We start from the raw sequence: 21765 nt of genomic DNA on the forward strand, positions 1-21765 counted from the left end.
TGGTAATTTGACAAGATTTATGAATATTACAGAATTAGGATAAGAATTATGGAAATTTCTCATAAATGTATTTGATAGTTTAGAAGAATGGTTTGATGTCATTCAAATGATAATGTTGTCTACGATTTAAAATAGGCTCAACGTGTTCCTCATCAGTGTTGTAGTCTATCACGGATGTATCATGATGGTAGACTGCTGGTGTAGGCTGGTGTAGGCTGGTGTAGGCTGGTATTTCCATGCCTGACTCAGCATATGATCTAAATCACTTTTACAGAGCAGAATTACACCATACACCACCAATTCAAAACTCACTTTTTCAGCCTATCATAAAACGATAACCACATCATGTGTTAACTGAATCCAGACTGCACAGGAAATCAGACCTCGACAAAGCACATTGACATCTCAAAATCTAAAACCTGTACCCTATCTCTGTTCAATCTTGATCAAATACATATCAGGGGAATATATTCAAAGGAGTTTATTTAATATCAACCAAGAGAGTTTTTATCAGGCACCATATGGCCATTAATTGTCTTGTTAAAAGCTTGGATGCCTTCCAGTCAAACTGTTATGCAGTTTGCACATGTTTATCAATAAAGAGTATATCTTGAAATAATCAGCACTCAGGCGTTTAATGGAGCATTTCCATAGATGACCTTAATTAAGATTGCCAGTGTACAGCAGTCACCCTAACATCTTCTAAGATAGCAACTTTGATACGTCAAAACTACAAGAATGCAGCTCTGGGATTTGTCAGCTCCAGAAATTGAGGATAATTAATCTTGATGTGGTTTTTAAAAGTTCTTAATAGAAATATACATAATGTCAGGTGACAGTGACATGGCAAAGAACACAGCAGCAGTATAATGTTAATTAAAAAAGTGTTTTCTATCAACATCAAGTCCATTTGTTTTGGGAAAGTATGCTTAGCAGACACAGTGAAAGAAGGAAACTTTTACCTGCTATGCTGAAGATGTCACAGTCTTTGTATGAGTAGACCTTGATTGTTTTTATAGGTAAATATGCTAAGTGCTAAGAATATGATTTTGTTTTCCTAAATGGAAAAACAAATTGTTAATTATTTCCAACTTAGATTATTCAGACTAAGATGTTTCTGGATGAACAAGTTCAGGATTAAAAAGATTAAAGTCGATTGAAGAGATACAGTTAAATGTTGAATTTGATGGTCATGGTTTATTCCCCACCATAATGGTATTATAATAATTATTTTGATAAAAGATTGAATGAAGCAAACACAACTGCCTTCAGTCAACATGGATGAGGGTGATGAGTGAGTTAGTGGGTTGGGTTTCATACTGCTTTGAACAGTTTCCGTTTTATATCATGGCATGTCAGCTTGATGTGGGAGGAAAGCCCCAAGTGATGCAGGTCTTGGACGCTTACCATAAGGGATGCATGAGTATAAGGAGACATCTGCATCATATATATATAGATGTTCAAATTTAACTATTTTCCAGTCCACAAAAGAAATGTTTTTTTGTTTGAATTTGACAGAGCTTCCTTTTTAAAAACAATTTTTTAAACTATCAGAAAACCTAAACATGTATAAATCTGATCTGACATGGGAAGTGGCCAACAAAGAAACCCCAGAAAGATCCATTGAAAAGAACAGTTTATCAATGGTGGCCAAACAATTTTCCATGGCTACAGTGGCAGAACCTCCTGTGTAAATACGGCTAACAATCTTTTATTCCTTTATCTGAGGTGAAATGTTTAACCAGTAAACTGTTCTTTGTTCATATACATCCAAACGCCGAAATCACTTATACGCCAGCCATGCCTTATCAACCAGACATCATTCAGTGGCCATTTTGAATTTGCTTCTTTAGAAAAACTGATGAAAGAATCAAACTTGTTTGATAATCAGTCAGTGAGTGGCCCTTGCCATTCCAAACAAACAGCTTTACTTTTTAGACAAAATGACAATTCAAGCATTTTATTTCGGTTACAAGGCTATCAGAAGGCAAATGTTTGATATGAATCTGTTGAATCTAAGGCAGGGACGTTTATGTAAATGGAAAGTGCTACCAGTGTGAAACAACTCTGTGTAAATATAACCACAACAGAAGTGATATTTTAAAGAAAGAAAGGCCACAATATAATTTTCTGTATGGAAATGACAGATATTTTAAAGCTGTCCTATCTATGAGAAGCATCAAAGGAAGCGTGACTGGGAGAAGAGTCTGTATATCGTTGTTGACTCACACCCAGTCAATGCCACACAAAGGTGCTAGGCGGAACTGTTGTCCAACTTTGACTGCATTACTAAGGTCCACATGGAAGTAACATTGATAACAAGTTTGTTTGTTTGTTGTTTAATGCTGCACTCAGCAATATTCCAGCTATATTGAGGCAGTCTGTAAGAAATCAATTCTGGACCAGACAATCCAGGGATTGACATTATGAGCATCGAGCTACACAAACTTGGATACAATGACATGCATCAACAAAAACAGTGAGCCTGACCACCCAATCCTGTTAGTTGCCTCGTATGACAAGCATGGGTTGCTGAAGACTTGGATCTTCCCAGGGGAATAGTAAGTTTGAATTATATATGGAAAAGGAAATCCCAGAGGATGTCAGAATGTTGTTTGGGTTTGATTCCAAGCCTATACACACTGGAAAACAGATTAATGGGGTCTGCTTGTTTTTGTTTTCACAATTCACTCTTTTATTCAAATATATAATCATATTTATAAAGTGTATGTGTGTGTGTGAATTTTGATTAATTCCAAAGTCAGCAACATTCTAGCCATATAACATCAGCCTGTTAATAATCAAGTTTGGATCAATCAAACCAGTGATTGATGTTGTGAACAGTCTGAGGTATAAATAATCGCTATCTGATGTTAAGGTAGCCAGATCATTAAAAAACCATCCCCTTGAAGCAGAGATTGATGGTAAACAAATGCATGGATAACAGTACTAGCAATAGCAGGACAGTGATTGGCTATTGATAGTGTTTGGAATGCCCTACCTGGAACATCAGGGTCAGTCTTGTTGTACACCACGTCACGTGGGGGGGCAAACCGAGACGCGGCAGACAGGAAGGAGCCATGTTTACGTTTCGCTGCTTCAGACCGAGGCAGAGACTTCTCATGCTTCATCTGTGAGCGTTCGTAAGATTTGACCACATCGTAGGATCCAGGAGGTGGCAAGTCCTGAAATCAAAAGCCAAACTTCAGTCAATTCAGACAAAAAAAGATCAATTGATGTGGTTGCATTCCAAGATTGGAATTAGGAAACATCAAAGTTTCAAAATGACTGATTGATGAAAAACTATAATTTAGTAAGATCAATGTTGCTTTTCTGGGTTAAACATCACTTGGAGATGTAATCATTAGAAAAAAAATAATCCTAAAAATACATACTTCTGAACAGTTCCTTCAATTGTACAAACGTGGTTTAACAAGAAAACTGCATAATCAGTGTGACAAGTGGTATGTTCCTGTGGGAGTAGAAGTTAATGCAACCATGTGATGATAAAGATTGCATCGATTTTACAAACATAGTTGACTAAATATACATCCTTCTACAAATTATTATATTTTCTGGTTATTTGAAACAAATTATCTGCATCTTTCAAATATCTTTGCACTCATGAACTTGGATCAGGATGTAACAAGACTCTGAAAGGCATCTGTTTGAACAGGTATACCTGCTCCTGTTTGTCTGTGCAGTGACTATATTAACACAACATCCTCTTAGCCTCAGCAAGTGGAACACAGATATGGCAAGGTGGAATAAACCGCAAATAATTTCTCATAAAAGTCTGAATAACGTTTCCACAAAGTAAATCTATCAATAACCGAACTAGCTATTTCAATCTGGCCTTCAATCAGTACAGTTTTATGGCTGTAGACAAATAAGCCTTAAATAAACTTCTTCCCACGATCAATAAATCATTTTAACGCTTTCTCTGATATTTAGATCTGTCCTACTGGGAGCATGGCGATTTTATAGATGGTTTATTCCAAGCATTGATCATGTTCTCGAAGGTAAACCTATGGTCACCTTTTCATCTGCCGTGTCTAGCCATCTCTAATTAATTCTGCATTATTTGATACAAGACTTATAACATGATGTGATTGTATTAGTCATTCAGTACTTCTACCTGAACCACATCACTACCTTTGCCATTTACATCCTTCCTGCAGCAGTCTGTAACCTTTGTCATGGTATATAATCCTGATCAAGAATATTCTTAGAAATTACACAAAATTGTTCCAAATGACCTTATGCTATGTATTTACTATGTTTTAGGATAATTAGACCTGAATGAAAAATCTGAATGAATGTCTTCTGATACTTGACCTTCCAGCCTTTATTGATGATAATTTAAGATATTACACTCATAAAAATATAGATAAAGATATAATCGATTTAAATGGCTGACTCAAAATGACAAGCGCACCATTACAATGTGTTAAAAAACAATAGCTGATCTTCAATACAGGACATCGTGAAACAAGGCAGATAATCCTGCAGTAGACTAAGAAGATGACAAGTTTAACTTAACAGCATACTGTAAGAAAGCACTGACAGAAAACAATGTCAAGACTTACTGGCGGTCACCAAAACTCCTGAGTTACATAAAAATATCATATCTCATCAGTCACTCCCTTGTCATCTCTAATTAAGCTAACGGGACGGCTCTACATGGGAGAAAGACAGGGATGAATGTCCCCAATGCTTGCTTGCTCGTGTTGCAGATAGTCAAGGAACATTGGTGACTGCAAGCCTCAAAATTGGGACGAAGTTTAGCTCGGAATTTCTCTTGACATGTGTAGGGCATTTTTACTACTTCTAACTTAATCATCCCTAAGCATAACTTGCATTCAGTGGATGAGAAACCAGGAAGATGGGAGATGCAGAATATTAGAAAATATCCTGCTATCAAAAACAAGCCGGAATATGCAGCAAAGAATGTTCTTCAAGACTTGTGCTGGTTGTAAAGTTTCTTTCATCCATTATTCTGACTACACAGTTAAAACCAACAAAACATATGTGACATTAAAGAATTCAAAATCTGTTTTCCATGATGAAAAATTCGAATTATTTTTACGCCGTCAGTTCCAAATATATTTGCCCTCTCCAAAGTATTTGAGTTCAAACAGTTATCATTCGGTTCATGGTCAGTGAGGATTTTTTAACACGTTATGTGTTTGAAGAGTAAGTGAATGAGAGAACACTGCAGTCAGCAGTTATATGTTAGTCATGGCAGCCTGTAGATAATCGAGTGTGGACACACAAACCAGTGGATGATACAATGAGCAACAACCCAGTTGTCAGGTACAGCACAACAAGTCACCGAGCCTGACACTCAGACCAGTTGACTCAGCAATAAGCAAGAGAGTGCAGGGAGCTTTTTCAAAACTTGGTCCCAATCATGGCTAAAATATGTTTGGAATTGTTTTGAAATAATATTTTCTTGTATTTTGTACAAAATGTAAATTCTTAAACAGAAGCCATAATTCCCAACAGTGAGAGCCATGCAGCTGCCGTGGACACGCAACTGCAAAGTACATCGATGTACCTTGAGCTGATAACAAGGTAAATACAGCACCCAAGGATGAAGAGGGCAGACGAAGCATGCTCCAACAACATTAATTCCTTGTCACGAAATCTACCATTATGAGATGATATACCACCCTCACAGAATCCTGTAGCCATATTTTCCATGTAATTTACTGCATCAGAGGCTCGACATCAGGTCCCCCTGTTTACATGACAGGGACTCTAAGTAGGTATGATTTATTGGAAAGCTGTGTATGCAGCAGCCATGTTGTTTCAACACCCTGACAAGCGCCGTCTATTACCACACATCTAACCACACTGACTGTGGATCAAGTTCAACGGAAATGTAAAGATTTGAATTTGAAAACCATCTGTACATGTACATGGACAATTAACGCTCTAGGCAAACACTGTTTGGTTTCACTGTCAATTATAGTCCTGGTCACAGATTTAGTTGGAGGATTAAATTCTTTTTAAAATCAAATTCTCCTCATATTATTTTACCTAATTTGACAGACCTGAATGGGATATTGTGGGAGAAGTAATGAAATTGTGTCCTGACAAGCTTCACTACAACTAAGAAGTGAAATATGTTTTCAGGAAGGAGACAACATGTTCCTCTGAGGATGTGGATAACCTTGATTGGAGATCCAGTTGTAGTTCTTTGACATGTATTACCACCAAATGAGCATAAATCAAAGAATTATCAAAACATGCATGAATGTTCTAGAAGACGAATGCAAATCCACAGAATGCTGCATGATACTTTGATACAATAACCAAGAAGTTCTGAATTTTGAGGGAACAAGGTCTGACATCTTGTTTGAGATTGACTTGCATTTTACAATCAAGCCAAAGCCTTCCTTCATTTTTCTGATGGGAACATTAATTACCTATGATTAATGCAGAAGTAGATATGTGATACCATTGCAATTTGAAATCAAAAGAATTAATCCCCAAACCATTCTGATGGAACCAATGTCATGAAACACTGAAAACAAAGAAAGAGTCCCATGATGGAATGAGGGATGACGGACGGAGGAGGAGGCTGAGTAGGGGTGGGAGGTGATGCTGCCGAGGATGAAGGAAGGAAGGAAGGATTAACCCCTCCCACCACAGGAAGTCATCAATATGATAATCCTGTTCCTCTGACATCAGAGCTTTTATTTTTACAGATTGTAACAGCTTTCTTTGTTAGGGAGATGAGTATTAAATTTGTAGCCATGAATAATTTAGATTTAGATTTCATCCAGATGTTTGCTAAAACATTTCAAAGAAAGGGTCGGCTTAGTTCTTTCCGACTACTTCTTTCTACACAAAAAAGGTGCTAATTACCATTTGTATCTTGTCAGTTGAAACCCACTGATGCTTGCATGTTGGGGGTGGTGGGTGGTGGGGGTGGTGGGGGTGGTGGGGGTGGTGGGGGAGATGGGGGTGGTGGGAGGGGGGTTCAATTTGAAGGACGAAATTATGATCTCAACAATTTAAGATTCTTAAAGATAATGTCACATGGCTGGTAAAGGAAGGACATTTCTGTGCAAATCTGAAATTATTATTCAGTTTCTTCTCATTAACATGCAATTTGACAATTAACCACAAAATTATAAATCTTATTTTATTATCTGCTATGAACGTTTAAATTCGAAATGAAACATCTAAATCAACATTAACAGCAAAAGTTTTAGTTGTGGTTAAATTCTGTAACATAATTTGGGCATTATCATGACAACCCTTAATTTAACAATTTACATGTGAATTGAAAACAGTACCGTCCAGGAGCTGAAGTTCTACCCAAAACACAGACATTGATTATCACTATGACATCAATTATCTCCGAGCTGAAGTCCATTGTTACAGGAAGTACAATCTTATCATGAAACAGATCAGTTGACCAATTACAATGGATGGGAATTTATGAAACAATGAAACTTAACATAAACATTGATTAATTTAATGCTAATTGCAAATAAATTTATCCTTCATTTGGATAAAACAGATTTAATGACAAGTGCAAAGGATTAAGCTCATCTCCATCGAGGACAGATTCCCTGACCTTTGTAAAAGAGATGGGGACAATTAGACTTGTGACCTCTGCCAATGTGGACAATCTTCTTGACAATTTATTGTACTCCAGTGGCATTTAATGCTTGACAAGAAGAGCTGATGTCAAACAATTTTCTACTCAATCAACTTTCATCCTTCTTTTTCACAAATCTAGATCATGTGTGGGAGCCATGAAATCATAAACTATTTTACCAATTATCAAATTAATTAAGAATGTGTAAGCAGAAACACACTACTAGATAAGTGTCAAAAGTCCACTTGATCACATTAAGTTCACTGTATCATGATACATGTTTTCAGACTTACAAATATTCCAAGTTTAGACAAGTGTTCACAAAAACAATATGTTACCAATATTTTTTTTGCAAGACATTAAATGTTGACAACCGCTGGCTTCGTTGATGCATGTCATCTTATCTCAATTGCGTAGATCGATGCTCATGATGTCAATCACTGGATTATCTGGTCCAGACTTGATTATTTACAGACTGCCTTCCAATAGCTGGAATATTGCTGAGGGAGGCATTAAACAACAAACAAACATAATCCTATACATGAAGAAACACACACAAGAACATTATGTTTGGAAAAAACATGAAATAACACAAATTGTTGAATGTTGATAGAAACAATGCTTTGTCTTTTGTGACAGAAACTGAACTGTTTCAAGATAATAAGATAAAATGACTTGAGTGTTTGAGAAAAAAAATGACTTAAGGTTGAAGGTTGAACACACAGTGTTGAACAAAGGTTTCTCAAATACTAATTAACTTAGACTTGGTTAATACTTCCCACATGACAAATAGACCTGATAATTCCATTATTCATTCCCAACACTACACTATCTCTCATGACAGTCTGCCACCCCGAGCTGTGTCACAAAAAAATTAAACAATCCACAATGGTAAAAAAACCAGAAGAAGCAAGAAAGATACTTTTCTCTGCAACAACTGCTGAAAATAATGACCTGATATCTTGATGCCATCACCTGCCCAATGTCCATCATCATTGCTTTAGTATAAATTGAAAACCATAAATACATCCCAATATAATTCAGATGCAGTACCGGTACACATAACATATATGTGTGTGTGATACCAAAAACACAAGTCAAGCTAGAGTCAAGCATCTCAAATAAAGCAACACAATCAAGCAACAATCAAACAGCTCAAGACAAGTGACTTTAGAATCAAGCAACTTGTGAATCATCCATCTTGTGATTAAATAAACATCAAGAATCAAGCAACTTACAAATTATTCATTTAATTCAGGGTTTTACGCGATGCACCAATGTGCATCCTGTACGCACAAATGTAGAGATTCGACACAGAACACAATCCACTGCATCCCAAGAGATGCACAATAATATTAATTGTACCTACAGTGCACCAAGAGCAGTTATGGGTGTGTGTCATGTCATTCATCCATCATCACCATAGTCCACATCATCATAGACTCATTCCCAGCTCTATGGTAATTATCAAGATGTACAGTACACTACACCACTTCATTACTTTACAGGACACCTGTGAAGATTCCGGGATAGAATAGGTCTTCAGCAACCCATGCTTGCTGTAAAGGGTGACTATGCTTGTCATAAAAGGTAACTAATGGGATCGGGTGGTCAGGCTCACTGACTTGGTTGATGCATGTCATCAATCCCAATTGTGTGGACTGATCCTCATGATATTAATCACTGGATTGTCTTGTCCAGACTCCATTATTTACAGACCGCCGTCATATAGCTGGAATATTGCTGAGTGCGGCGTTAAACAACAAATCAACCAACCAACCAACTTTACAGGACCGACATATTGCTTGCAAGGACCTTTAAAATTAATAACTTTTGTAAGTCAAGGTAACAGCCTGTAATTGTTCATTCATCAATCCATAAATTGGATTTTCCACCAGTCAAAAAGCCATGCATACTACAGCATACCCTCACAGAGGCTACCATTAATATACACTAAGGGGTTGGGAGTCCACTGAACAAGTCATTGCTGTGTGTAAAGCCTCAGGGAGTGGTCATTAGGGTCATAAATCTAGTCAAGACAACATTTTTCTTATTATATACTGTTTATGAGCTTTGGTCTTATCCCATCATTTGTAGCAAGATATATAGCAGATAGACGGGATTATGCTCGCAAAAATGTATGCCTTTGGCAAATATTGGTCTTGGAATGCAGATTTTAGAGAGTATTGACATCTGATATGACAACAGCCTTCAGGAAAATAGTTGCTACTTAAAGGGCAAGTTCACACGGAAATGAACCATTTTTTCTTGTACTTTTTCCACATTAAAAGTGTTAACATAGAAGTGTCATAGACAAAAATATAAAAACATCATATTTAATTAACATATTTATTGCACTAAAACGATTTATATTTTTCACATTTACCAAGTGTTCTATTTCCATAAAAAAAACACCATGGCTTATGCCCCTTGCAATATGACGTCATTGGTGCCAATTGATAAACATTATGACGTCATCATGCTTTGTTAGAGCCGCTTCACGTGGTGTAGGTACAGTTTTGTGTTTCTAGCATCTCAGATGCCAGCCAGAATTGTGTTATGCTGAGTCACCACTGCGCCGGAGTGTGTCGTAGACCATGTTGTTTTACCGCAAACTGGTCCTTGATATCTTTTGCGTTGAGAATAGACAGGGACCCAGTTGAATTGGCACCAATTACGTCATAATCTAAGGGGGATAACTCAGGCCTATTTCGCTCGTAAAACGACGGCCTCATAACGGCATATCACTTTCACACTATTGTGAGCTTCCTACTTTCACTGTGAAAAAAAATGAGTGTATATTTTCAAACACAGATACTAACTAATTCTAAAATTGCGTTTTGTTTAGAAAAAGAAAGAAAGTGATTTTTGCGTGTACACTTCCCCTTTAAGGCGTCACATGATACACATATATTGTTACTGTTTCCAATAGTGACTTTGCTTTGTAACAATATGCAGTGTTAAAGACCACTACTTAGAGTTAATCAGTTTCACCGACGATTGGTTGGTTTCAGTATATAAGAGGGTTCCAATTAAGAAAATGATGTGGGGTCCTATTTTTTTCCCAATTACATTGAATTTGTGGGATCATTAAATGTTTAATAACACTAAAGTCTTATAACAAGGTCTCAAGGCCTGTTCTCTTGCAATGTTTCCAAGTAGATGTGATTGTGTTGAAGAGTATGGTCTAATGTCACTGTCATTGCTTTGCTATTTCATTTGTCTTTATATTTACAAGGAGGATACTGAGAATGAAGATCTAAACGAATGATTTTTCAATTTGTAATCATGATTGATCATAAATCATCATTTTCTTTTCCAAATCAATGATAAATCCTAAAGTTATAACCAATTAGCAACACAAGCATCAGTGCATACACACTTCAAATCTTTAGAGTGAGTGAGTGAGTGAGTGAGTGAGTGAGTGAGTGAGTGAGTGAGTGGGTGAGTGAGTGAGTGAGTGAGTGAGTGAGCCAGTTATATCGCGGCGTGTCAGCTTAATGTGGGAGGAAATCCCCAAGTGATGCAGGTCTCAGATGTTTACCACTTCTGTGAAACCCACGAGCACGTGTATGGTGCTGACAAACCTAGAAACATAATCGGGGCGAACCGGGATTTGAGCCCACAATCACAGGTTTCTGGCATGTCCAAGGGACGCAACTCTGCACAGCGAATCGCGGCACCTTAGACAACTGGACCACCCGTGCCCCCTCAAATCTTTAGAATTGGTTTAACTATTACAAAGTATCTTCCAGCTTGATGGTAGATTATGAGGACTGTAGCTTTCAATAATAGGTTAACAGCACATATATACTGAAAATCTTAACTCCCCACATCTTGATAGCTGAGTTCAGAGCCATTGTCTCTCGGGGTGAGTGTGTGGGTGGCAGACAACATGGGGAACACATGTGTTCAATGAAAGAGAATAAGGTATAACCTGCCTTTTTGAAGCATGTTTTCTTATTGAAAAGGTGGTCAAGGATGTGATAAGGACAAAAACCTCTTTAAACCATCTGACCAACTTCTGTCAGTTGAGCACCTATCTTGATGAAATCTGTAATCCTATAAGGTGATATCAGGTACTCTGTATCCCAGGACATTCTCCTAACCCAAGAGTTTAAACCTTCCATTCTCTTTTATCCTCCCATAACCTTTCAACAATAGGCCATTCTCTTACTGGGCAGTTGTTCAAATTCACAACTTTGCTTCCTTGCTCTGATGGTCAATCTTCAGGACGGAGGCTTATGATATGCCTGATGAGGTTCAGATGAAAGATGAGGTGTGTAGTTCACTCTATTTCAAGCAGCCCATGTTAAGGGGGTGCTTCAGATAAGTGTATATAGCAATCAATAACACAGTCAGGGTTCAAAGACCAGGGATTTGTGAGAGAGGTGATCCCGCTTCTTGACAGCAAGACCACTTCCCTATCTCATCCCCGCCTCTGGAAACAGGAAGCCTTCCACTTCTGTGCCATGTTTAATGGAGATACATGGCCAGAATACGTGAACTGGTCAACAAGATCTTCAGATAGAATTCAAATTGTTTCCTATGGTACCTAGCAGGATTTATTTCTCAAGAGTTGAGTTTCTAGGCTGGAGTGCCAGACACTAACTCCTGATTGTTTATCACCACTTTAAATGAAGACGATCTCCTTGATTTCCTGACTGAGGATTGGTATAATGGCAACCTCAGTAGGACATTACCTAATATTGTATAAAGGTCATTGGATTTGTCAGATGTAAGGAGACTTAGTGTCACATAGAAACATCAGTTTAGGTTTTGAACAGCAATTGAATCTAGTTCCTTTTTAAGCTGATGATTTATCATGGACTGCTTAAAACTGTTTAATAAAAGAAAGTACAGTAAAGTACGTTTATAACGAACACGCTTATAACGAACTGACGGATATAACGAACTGATTTTTTTGTCCCGACTATTTGCTATTGTTACACTGTATATATGCTTATAACGAACTACGGTTATGACAAACTAAAATTAGTGGTCCCTTTGAGTTCGTTATAACCGTAGTTTACTGTAACATCAAAGAAGACAATTGAAATGAAACATTGTTTCCCACTTATCATTGATCACATTTTTTCATAAGCATACATGTATAAATTTCAAGCTTATTTCTAACATACCTTTTTAAACAATATGATCGTTTCTGATACAACTTAATTTACCAGTGGTAGAAACTAACATTTCTAGTCCACTAGTCCTTAAAATGATAACATATAGCAAAACCCTTTAAAATGGAAAATTTCTCCTAGTCCTTATAATACCTAACTATTCACTTAGTGGTACAAGGGTCTCTGAAATCCTCAAAATGGGGAACAGCTAACTGCATTCCAATCCCCCCCAAAACTCCCGCTATCAGTTTGGCAAGGACTTCAGGACTAGTGCCAATTTCTAACGCTGATTTACCCTGTAAAATTTTTCACTCACTGTATTTTAAAGAACATTCACCCAACGCACCCCCAAAATAAAGAAAATTTAAATGAAGAGTTTAAAATAGGAAACAGAATCAGTTTTATGTGTGGATGACAGAAAATGACATGTTTATTACGTTTATGGATACAGTAGATAAAAACATATTTTGTTAGCTTAACCAATTTTCTTCTGTCGAAAAACAATTTTTCTTTAAAGCGTGCAGATGAAGCTGCAGAGATGAAAGATATACACACATGTACCACAAGTGGTGACACGAAAAGTGGGAAGCCAGCAAAAACCCTGTTTTCCTTCACAATGCCAGAAGAGCCCAAATTGCAGACATTGAGTACAAGATGCCCCTCATGGACATGTTAGATAGAAACGACCACACAACGTACCCATAAACTCTCATATCTACCGCCAAAAATTAATAAAAGAAATCATAATTAATAGCTATGGCCTGGCATGAACTTGAACTACAAGAGGAAAAAATCCCCAGGAAGGATAAAGCATCTTGTAGCAGTTATTGCTTCTGCTTATCACACGATTGTTGCAGATTGCTGAGTGATACGAGTGCGAAAGGCAGGAATAATGTCAGAAAAACTTCTCTGTGTTGCAGATGTGGCTATCAGATTTGACACAAATCTGTATTTATGGCCACACTAGATAACATAGAAGTAGAAACCGTATATAAGGAACTCTCTTTGCAAGCCTGATTTGTGTCAATCAAACCAGGATAAAGTGATATTTATAACAAACTGTTGTTATCATAGAGCATTAGATGATATCAGTTGCTTGAAGAACAGACAAAAAAAAAAGAACAAAATAATGGGGAAAAATAATCCATAAAAAGGTTCTTTACATATCTTGAAAAGCTGCTAAATGTGTAAAACACAGATCTTGCTGTGATCTTGCGATCTTGTAATCTACTAAAAGGCTCACTTTTTCCAGCTAAGTCTCAATTGAAAATATATCAGCTGATGGTTTTAATAAATTACCAATTTCTCTGAACACATGTCCCCATCAAGGAAAAAGCTGTTCTGATCAGATGTAAGTGGAATAGTAATATTTTCAAGCGAAGGCATCATAACCTCAAACCTCGACAAACCACTCCATCTTTAGTGTCACTTGTTACTGTCCTTGTCCCTATCAACTTCAGATTTGGTCTAAATTACAAAACAATTTGACAATCTGAGGAAGAACAAAAATGAATGAGGGAATTAACCCTGAGTAAAAAACAACAATAATATGAAGAACTCACACCAAAGAACTAAACTGTGACAATAATAACTCATTACAGCATTACCCTTTGTACCCTCGAATCGCTACAAAACCTAGCTTCCATCTAACCTTTAAAGGCTGCTTCTAAACAATTAAATTAGACAAAGCAAATTTGGTACATCATCAAATGGGAAAGTCCTTGCATCCTGTGCCCAGAGGCCCTGAAGGTCTGACTGGACCCTTTGCCATCTTTGATTGGACCATCAATCTTTGTCAAACGGATGGAGTTACTCCCCCTTGTTGGTGTAATCATGTTCCCTGGGGTTGGAGGGGCCAGGCCAAGGGGGGCTGAAGGGGAACAGCCAAAGGGGCTGGGGAGGACAGATAAAGATGAGCATGGCTGACCTGTCGGGGGACATCTCTTGAGGATTAAAAACGGGAATGACCAAGAGGATTGTGTGAGTTGACCCCTCAGTCTGGACAGATTGCTCTAGTTAATATTGAAGTGATAACGCCTCACTGACTTGCTAGTCTAATGCTGATGAATGAACGCTAGAAGATCTTAAATTGGTGAAGCTGACATGGTGTGGTTGATAGTCAACCTGACACAAGTTCTTGACACTCTATAGCATGGTCAGGCAAGCTGTGTCAATTTCAGAAATGAATGCTGAGCTATTTTTTTCCTCTTAAGCAGATTGAATTTCATCTAATTATTTAACTCTTTCCATACAAATTACTCTTTTTTCAAATTTGGTGAATTTAATGCAAACATGTCAACAGATCCATTTTGTTTTACATGATCATATTTCACTTTGTGACATTACAAACTGGAGAATGTGAATGATATTCAAATTGCTTTGTTACTTTCAAATTGACTTTGTTCACACATTCATTTTTTAGTCATATGCTTTCTGTTTCTGTTTTTTTATCACACAGATACCACCTGCACTTTACTCAATTTTATCCTTGCCTTTCCCAAATCTTGGTGATGATTCATGTTCTGTGAGTTTATTACAAGTATGTCTGTTTTAAATCAAATAATTAACAAATGATCAGATGATATTCTCTGAAATATAAAACAGTTTTGAATTATGTTTAAGAAACACCCTCAAATTTCAATTATTTACTTGTTTCTATGGGAATGACAAAAATTCAAATTTCAAAATTACCCAATCAGCAAAAGGAACCATCTTACTGACAAGTTGATATGTATGCAAAGTATTGTAAAGAATTTGTTAAAAAGAATCTCACCATCAATTTAGTCCAGTTAAAATTAAAGACATAAAAATGCCAAATTTCAAATTTTAGAAATATGTAAATTGTAAAATGCACCATATTGCCTCAAAGTTAATGACTGTGCATACTAAACATGCTCAAGAAGGTTTAGTTTTTTGGTTACTCTTCAGAAATGAACCTTACCATTGGGGCGTTTACACTAAATTGAAAAATACAAATTTGAAAAATAACTCAAAAATGAAATTTAACACTAGCTTTATATGTATTCTGTGATGAAGCATTGAATAGACTTTTTGTTGTGGAAGAATGGATGAGTTGAGAGACAGACAGACCAGAGACACTGAATATGCATAGCTTCAAACCACTACAGATCTATCTTATGCACCAAGTGTGCAGTTAACATATGAAAAATAGCCTTGTCATCTCTTCAAGTCATGGAAAAGGTTACACTGTTGTTTGAGGCTGTGGTCGGCAATGTTCTCCACATGCAAAAACCTATGTTCTAACCTCAGGGACTTCAAGAACAATGCCAATGGAAGCTATTTCTAGGAAGAATCGGCAACAATAGAACATTTAAAAAACATTAATTCCCAATAAAATCATTTGAACTATGAGTGAGTTGTCAATTGTTTTTTTGTGAGTATCAAGTCTACATGAAGGTTTTTCCAATCTGCCAAGAATTACAGTTTCAACTTTAAAGTCTGACATTTCTGAAACACTTTGCAGAACATATAGCTACAACCTTGACCCCACATGTATTCTCATTGTTGGACAAATCTTTTCATTCTTTATACTTTTGCCAGGAGTCATAAACATTTTCCTTGCATAATCCAAGAGGACATTTCATAAGTGTATTTCAAAGACAAGCCGACCATCATGCATTAACCCACAAACATTGAACTAAGTCGAGGACATCTGGTCCGACTATTCCAATAATTGGAAGGCATTCTGTAACAAAAGAAACTCCATGAAACAATCTTAAATTATTGTCTTTGAAAGTCATTCTCATGAAGTCTGAAAGCTTAAGTAAGGAATTTGCTCAACAACAACCCATTTGTGAAGAACAGAACAGCCCAAAGGTACAATCTTGGTTACAATCAAAGACGACTAAAATAAACATTCGGATAATGCAAGATATGTCGTGAGACCTCTAGAGAAAATGGGTTGGTCAATTTTCTTATTTTGTACATATTTATATGTAAGGTGGCTTGTTTTTCCCACAAACAGATGATGTGCTCTGATTGTATTCTAGATATTTATTGGTTCAGAAGTCACACAAGATGGCTAACCTGGTGTGATGAAGACAATTTCCATACCACTATCTCCAGCAATCACAGAGGAGATACATTTATGGCAACACTTTCATACAGATATTTCTATGTAAACGACACCAAATCAAAACACCACGGAACTCGTAATCCGATAATGTCGGAAATGACTTGCATGTATAACAGTATATCAAAACGTATATCTCTTAAATTTTATTTAATGAAATATAGAAATATAAATCACCAGTAATCCAAAAATAATGATTAATTAATAATATCATATCTAATGCATAAATTACAACAACTACCAACACAATTCTTGTTTACGTGATCAGGAACTGGTCTTATCTGTAACAATCCAATACTCAACATTCAGTTCAAGCTCCCAAATTAAGTATCATAAAAACAATTGTTTTGTAGTAAAACTCCCTAGGGAAGGAACCTGTGACCCTAAAGAACCTTAGCCAGGCCTGGCTATCTTGGCCAATCTCTATAGCATTATTAAGGATCAAGCTATGGCCATATTTCACAGCAAACTAGAAGGAAAAGACACACACTACAGCAGGGCGGACCAGATGGCCCTTATTTTAGTGTTCAGGGGACAGGAGAGGGTCCTGACATTAAACAGTCTACTTTAGGTAGATAGCATCTTGTGGAACACCTTTCCTGGGCTGCCAGTTGGTTAATATCCCCTCCCTGGCCAATGCTGTGAATGAGGATCACTCTTGCTTGAATGTTCACATTTTTCTCCAGCTAATTAGTCGGAAATGGACACTATACTGGTCATCAATTTTCATTTGAATCTCGTTCACAAAATTTCACCTTGAAATTTATGTGGGCTTTTATTTGGCTAGTTTGGCCCATGGCTACAGCCATTGTGTTTTAAATATGACTTTTATGATATTTTGATGAATCGTTGAAGCATTAAGAGAGATAATGGGACATAAACACTGTCCTTATTATAGAAATATGCATATTTAAATCTAAGTTTGTGTCCATTATTTAAAATAAATCTGACAAAAATTGCCTGATTTGGGCGCAGGAGATAAAAACGGTAAAATTATTTGACTTTTCCGCCTGTATAGTAGCATAGCACAGTTCCAACTATTATCAAAAGAATTCCATTATAGAATGAAAATTAGTTTTGACAGTGTTTCATTTAATTATCAATGAATTGTCAACATCATCCACGTCAAATACATCTGTTACTCAAATCAGTGCACAGTAATTGACAACATGCACTGCGTCAACTGCCAAAATCCCAACAAAGGGCAAATAACTCTCTCGTTCCACAACCAAGAACCGCTAAAAAACACCCCTAAGACTGTTGGACTATGTTACCAGTTAAACCGAGTCTAATGCCCGGAGAGACCATCAGATAGCTGTCTGATATTTGAAATTAGAGTTTAATTATTTTCTTAATACTCCCTGTGCATTCTGACATTTCTAAGAAAGCAGATAAATGCAATGAGCAGAGGGAGAGCCAAAGGGATGGTTTATTCCCCACAAACCAGGACAAGCGAGCTGGGAATCAGCAACATTACGCTATTGTTTTTTCAAACCAAACCTATGGAATCTTGTTGCATCCAAGAATCTGATAACTGTTCCTGGTATTCTTCCATAATGCCGATGAGGTGTAAACATCTATTTCTAAACCCATTGCCAGACAAAGTCATTCCTGCCATGTGGAAATATTTTCTTGCTTGAGATAATAATTAGTCATCTGGAGAAGGTAATTTGGTGCTGTATATGCTACGATTTCAAACAATGGATGGTCACATTGTTTCCCTGTCTCAACCCTTTTTCAATAACAAAAAAAGTATTTCTAGTTTTACATGAAAAATCCTGAATTTATAGGTAATTCCCTGTTATATGTTAAACTTACGATGATACCAGTCAGTTTGTTATCTCAAATCACTTAATCAATGGCCAAACCCTTTCATGTACCCAACATATTCCATTCTCAGAATCACTGTACTTATCCCACGAATAAATAATTAAAACAGTCTAAATATTTCCCAGGCTGAACCTTCCTTGTGAACTGATGCACCCGGTCTACTGATCATCTTCTTGCCTGGTTTCAGTGGATGAACTCATCAAAATATCCACTCTATTAAATCCATTGATGGAGACATTTGTACATATTTTGTATCATATATCAGCAACTGAGGATGGCTGTTCCAGATATAACCCCCAAATTTCTATCTATACATTACATCACCATCAGTTCAACTGATTCCCGGTGTCCCCAACAACAGTATCAATCTGTGCCATTAACCACAAACCAGAAACCCCAGGCAAACACAATACTTTTAAATCCACCAGAGCCTTTTGCAAACATTATCTCCAATTTCATTCACAAAATGTTCAGGCAAAGAAAATCTGCATCTCCTCTCTAGCAATATAATCATAGCAATATTTGTATTCTATTGTGGAGGTCAATGTTTGATAAGTCATGTTCATGTTTTGTACCCTGCCCCTTGTTGGTGTTTATGTACAATAAATATTCTTCTTCCTCTGTTCTATCTGGCTAGCATAATGTCCTGGGAACTGTCCACATGAAGTACAGCTAAGTTTTTCAGAAGGACCAGTTCAGACTTGAAGAAGGAAATGTGTTTCCCACAGGTTTAAAATAGTCATACATGTGGTCAAGGTATGGTCTACATTTCCCAAGGCAAAGTCAATCCACAGTCATCCCTCCACACCCACATCCACATATGTCTGCATCCACATTCACAACGTTCAACTGTCAGAAATAATCAAAGTGTCCTTCCCTCCCGAATAAGGTCTAGGGCCCCATTCCACAAAGCGATCTTAGAGCTAAGTCTGTCGTAAGTCTATGTTAATGTATGGGAGTTACGATCATCTTAGCACTACAATTGCTTTGTGGAACGGGGCCCAGGGCCCATTCCACAAAGCCATCTTAGCTCTAAAAAGGGCCTAACCGCAATACTTTAACATAGGCTTACGATAGTCGTAGCACTATGATCTGGTTGTGGACCAGGGTCCTGAAGTCTGGTGATTCTTTTAGGTGGCAGTCAGCTTGGTGCTGATAACTATTTCCAAACCATGGTGACAACGGATTAACAGTTGCAATGAAATACTTTCATGTAAGCTAACCATCTCTAAGATGTACAAGACCTATCTAATTTCCCTCCCAAGGTTTTATTATCTTTCCACAATCACCATCATTCCAAAGAAGATAAATCTAGAAAATAACACTTGGAAATTAAACCAATTAGATAACTGCAATCAACAATATTGCCATAATATCACCAGAATAAAACTTGTAATTCTATGACAGTGATTGGCAGTTTATAATCAACAATCATCTGCAAAACACTTTGAACTGGCACTTTAACATCTCAATATTTTGGGCAAAACCTGTTATTGCTCTGACTGCCACCAGTAGTGGAAACCTTGCCTTTAAACCCGAGAATTAGCTTATTTCAATTACAGCTTAACAACCTACGAAAAGAAAATCAATGGCATTGAGAGATGGAACACAGCCATATATCCCAGCACGAAATAAGATTGGTTATAAATGGCGTATTCCATGATATAAACGTAGATAAAGTTGTAATTAAATGATGGTCACAAGAAAATGGCGGGTGCAATAGACATCGTCTATGTCATAGTTGATTGATATTGATTTGAGATCACCATTCCAACAGGGAACAGAATTAGACTATCTCAGAGGATCTGGAAGAGTTTGGCTTCTCCATCGAAACTTTGCTACTACAGAAAGACAACCTTAGGGCTGCCATAAAAACAGTTCTTGATAGAAAACACAAATTGTTCATCTTAAATCTTTAAAAAAACATAAAATAGACACTAACTTGAAGCTTCTGGACAAGTCTATGGGATCATAAACACAGTTTCCTCACTTCTCTGAATGCAGTAAATGCAGATTATTGGCGTAGTCTTCCACAATACAAACGCACTCAACTTGTAATCTCTTGGGCCAGAACAGAAAAATGTGAATTGTCAACAGGTGAATAAAATCTGAACGATTTGTTTCCTTTGAAAAGAATAGGAACATATGGTAGAACTAATCTTTTCGAGAATAGATACCACTTTATTCTCCTCACCACACAAATACGCACAAAGGCCATGACCAAACAAATTGCTTGTTATTGACCAAATCAATCGGGGTAATACAACTTACTGATCCAATCAAAATTCATGACCATGAGACTAGTAAGCCATTGCTTTGGTTCAAGGCTATTACTCTCCAACCAGAAAATGTAATTACACCTTCAATACTATCTCAAGCCAAGTGGATGATCTCGTTGCTATTTGGTGGCAACTGGACCTTTGTAAGGTTGATCCAAGTGCTCTTGACCAAAGTAATTTCATTATAAACAAGGTGTTTAACCTTACTACAGCACTGTTTTATTCATGGAATATACAACTATGTGACCTCCGATTTGTGAAACTGATAGACTAAATGATGAAGATTGCCTCTCTCAAAAATATATACTACTCCAAAGAAGTTAAGGAACAACCGATTCTTTCATATTGCTATAGTTAATCTGTCATGCCATGAAAAAATTGGGTGTTCTTTCACTTCTTTTGAGCAGGATGTTTGAAGTTTACAAATGTAAAATGCTTCTTTTTTCTTTTGGAGACACTTCTTCCATTAATACACCCATTTCTTTCCAGACTATAAACACAATCTATTTGAAAATCTTTCCTCAGAGTCAAAGGCTGCACAAAACTATGACTTTGGAAAGTGTAATGACACAATGAAAAGTTTGGCTATTGGCACAGATCAACATGTACACGAAGATGAAAACAAATTATTTCATATTAGTCCACCCACAATGTTTTAGATGGATAAAAAAGACAAAAATACAACAAAACAGCACAGAGAACATGTTAAAAGTTGTATTATGATGTGTGCCATAATGTAAAGAACCTGGCCCAAGGTGCATTAAGGCCATCAAGTGTATAGATACCCTACTTGTACTTGCACAATAACATACATTT

At 36.9% G+C, this 21765-nt stretch overlaps 2 protein-coding genes across 2 annotated transcripts in view; both read right to left on the reverse strand.

Moving 5' to 3' along the window:
* LOC139468535 (netrin receptor UNC5C-like) overlaps positions 1–21765 on the reverse strand; it is a 421042-nt gene that overhangs the window by 217773 nt on the left and 181504 nt on the right. The gene's annotated exons all lie outside the window — the stretch shown is intronic.
* The window catches only part of LOC139468533 (sperm-tail PG-rich repeat-containing protein 2-like), a 94628-nt gene that overhangs the window by 31581 nt on the left and 41282 nt on the right, over positions 1–21765 (reverse strand). Inside the window, exon 10 of the mRNA XM_071250567.1 lies at positions 3002–3185. Within this exon, the coding sequence (XP_071106668.1) occupies positions 3002–3185 (184 nt within the window). The remainder of the gene's footprint in view (positions 1–3001; positions 3186–21765) is intronic.

The sequence above is a fragment of the Haliotis cracherodii genome, unplaced genomic scaffold, assembly GCF_022045235.1.
Source record: "Haliotis cracherodii isolate W230 unplaced genomic scaffold, xgHalCrac1.p SCAF_2, whole genome shotgun sequence".
NCBI lineage: Eukaryota > Metazoa > Mollusca > Gastropoda > Lepetellida > Haliotidae > Haliotis > Haliotis cracherodii.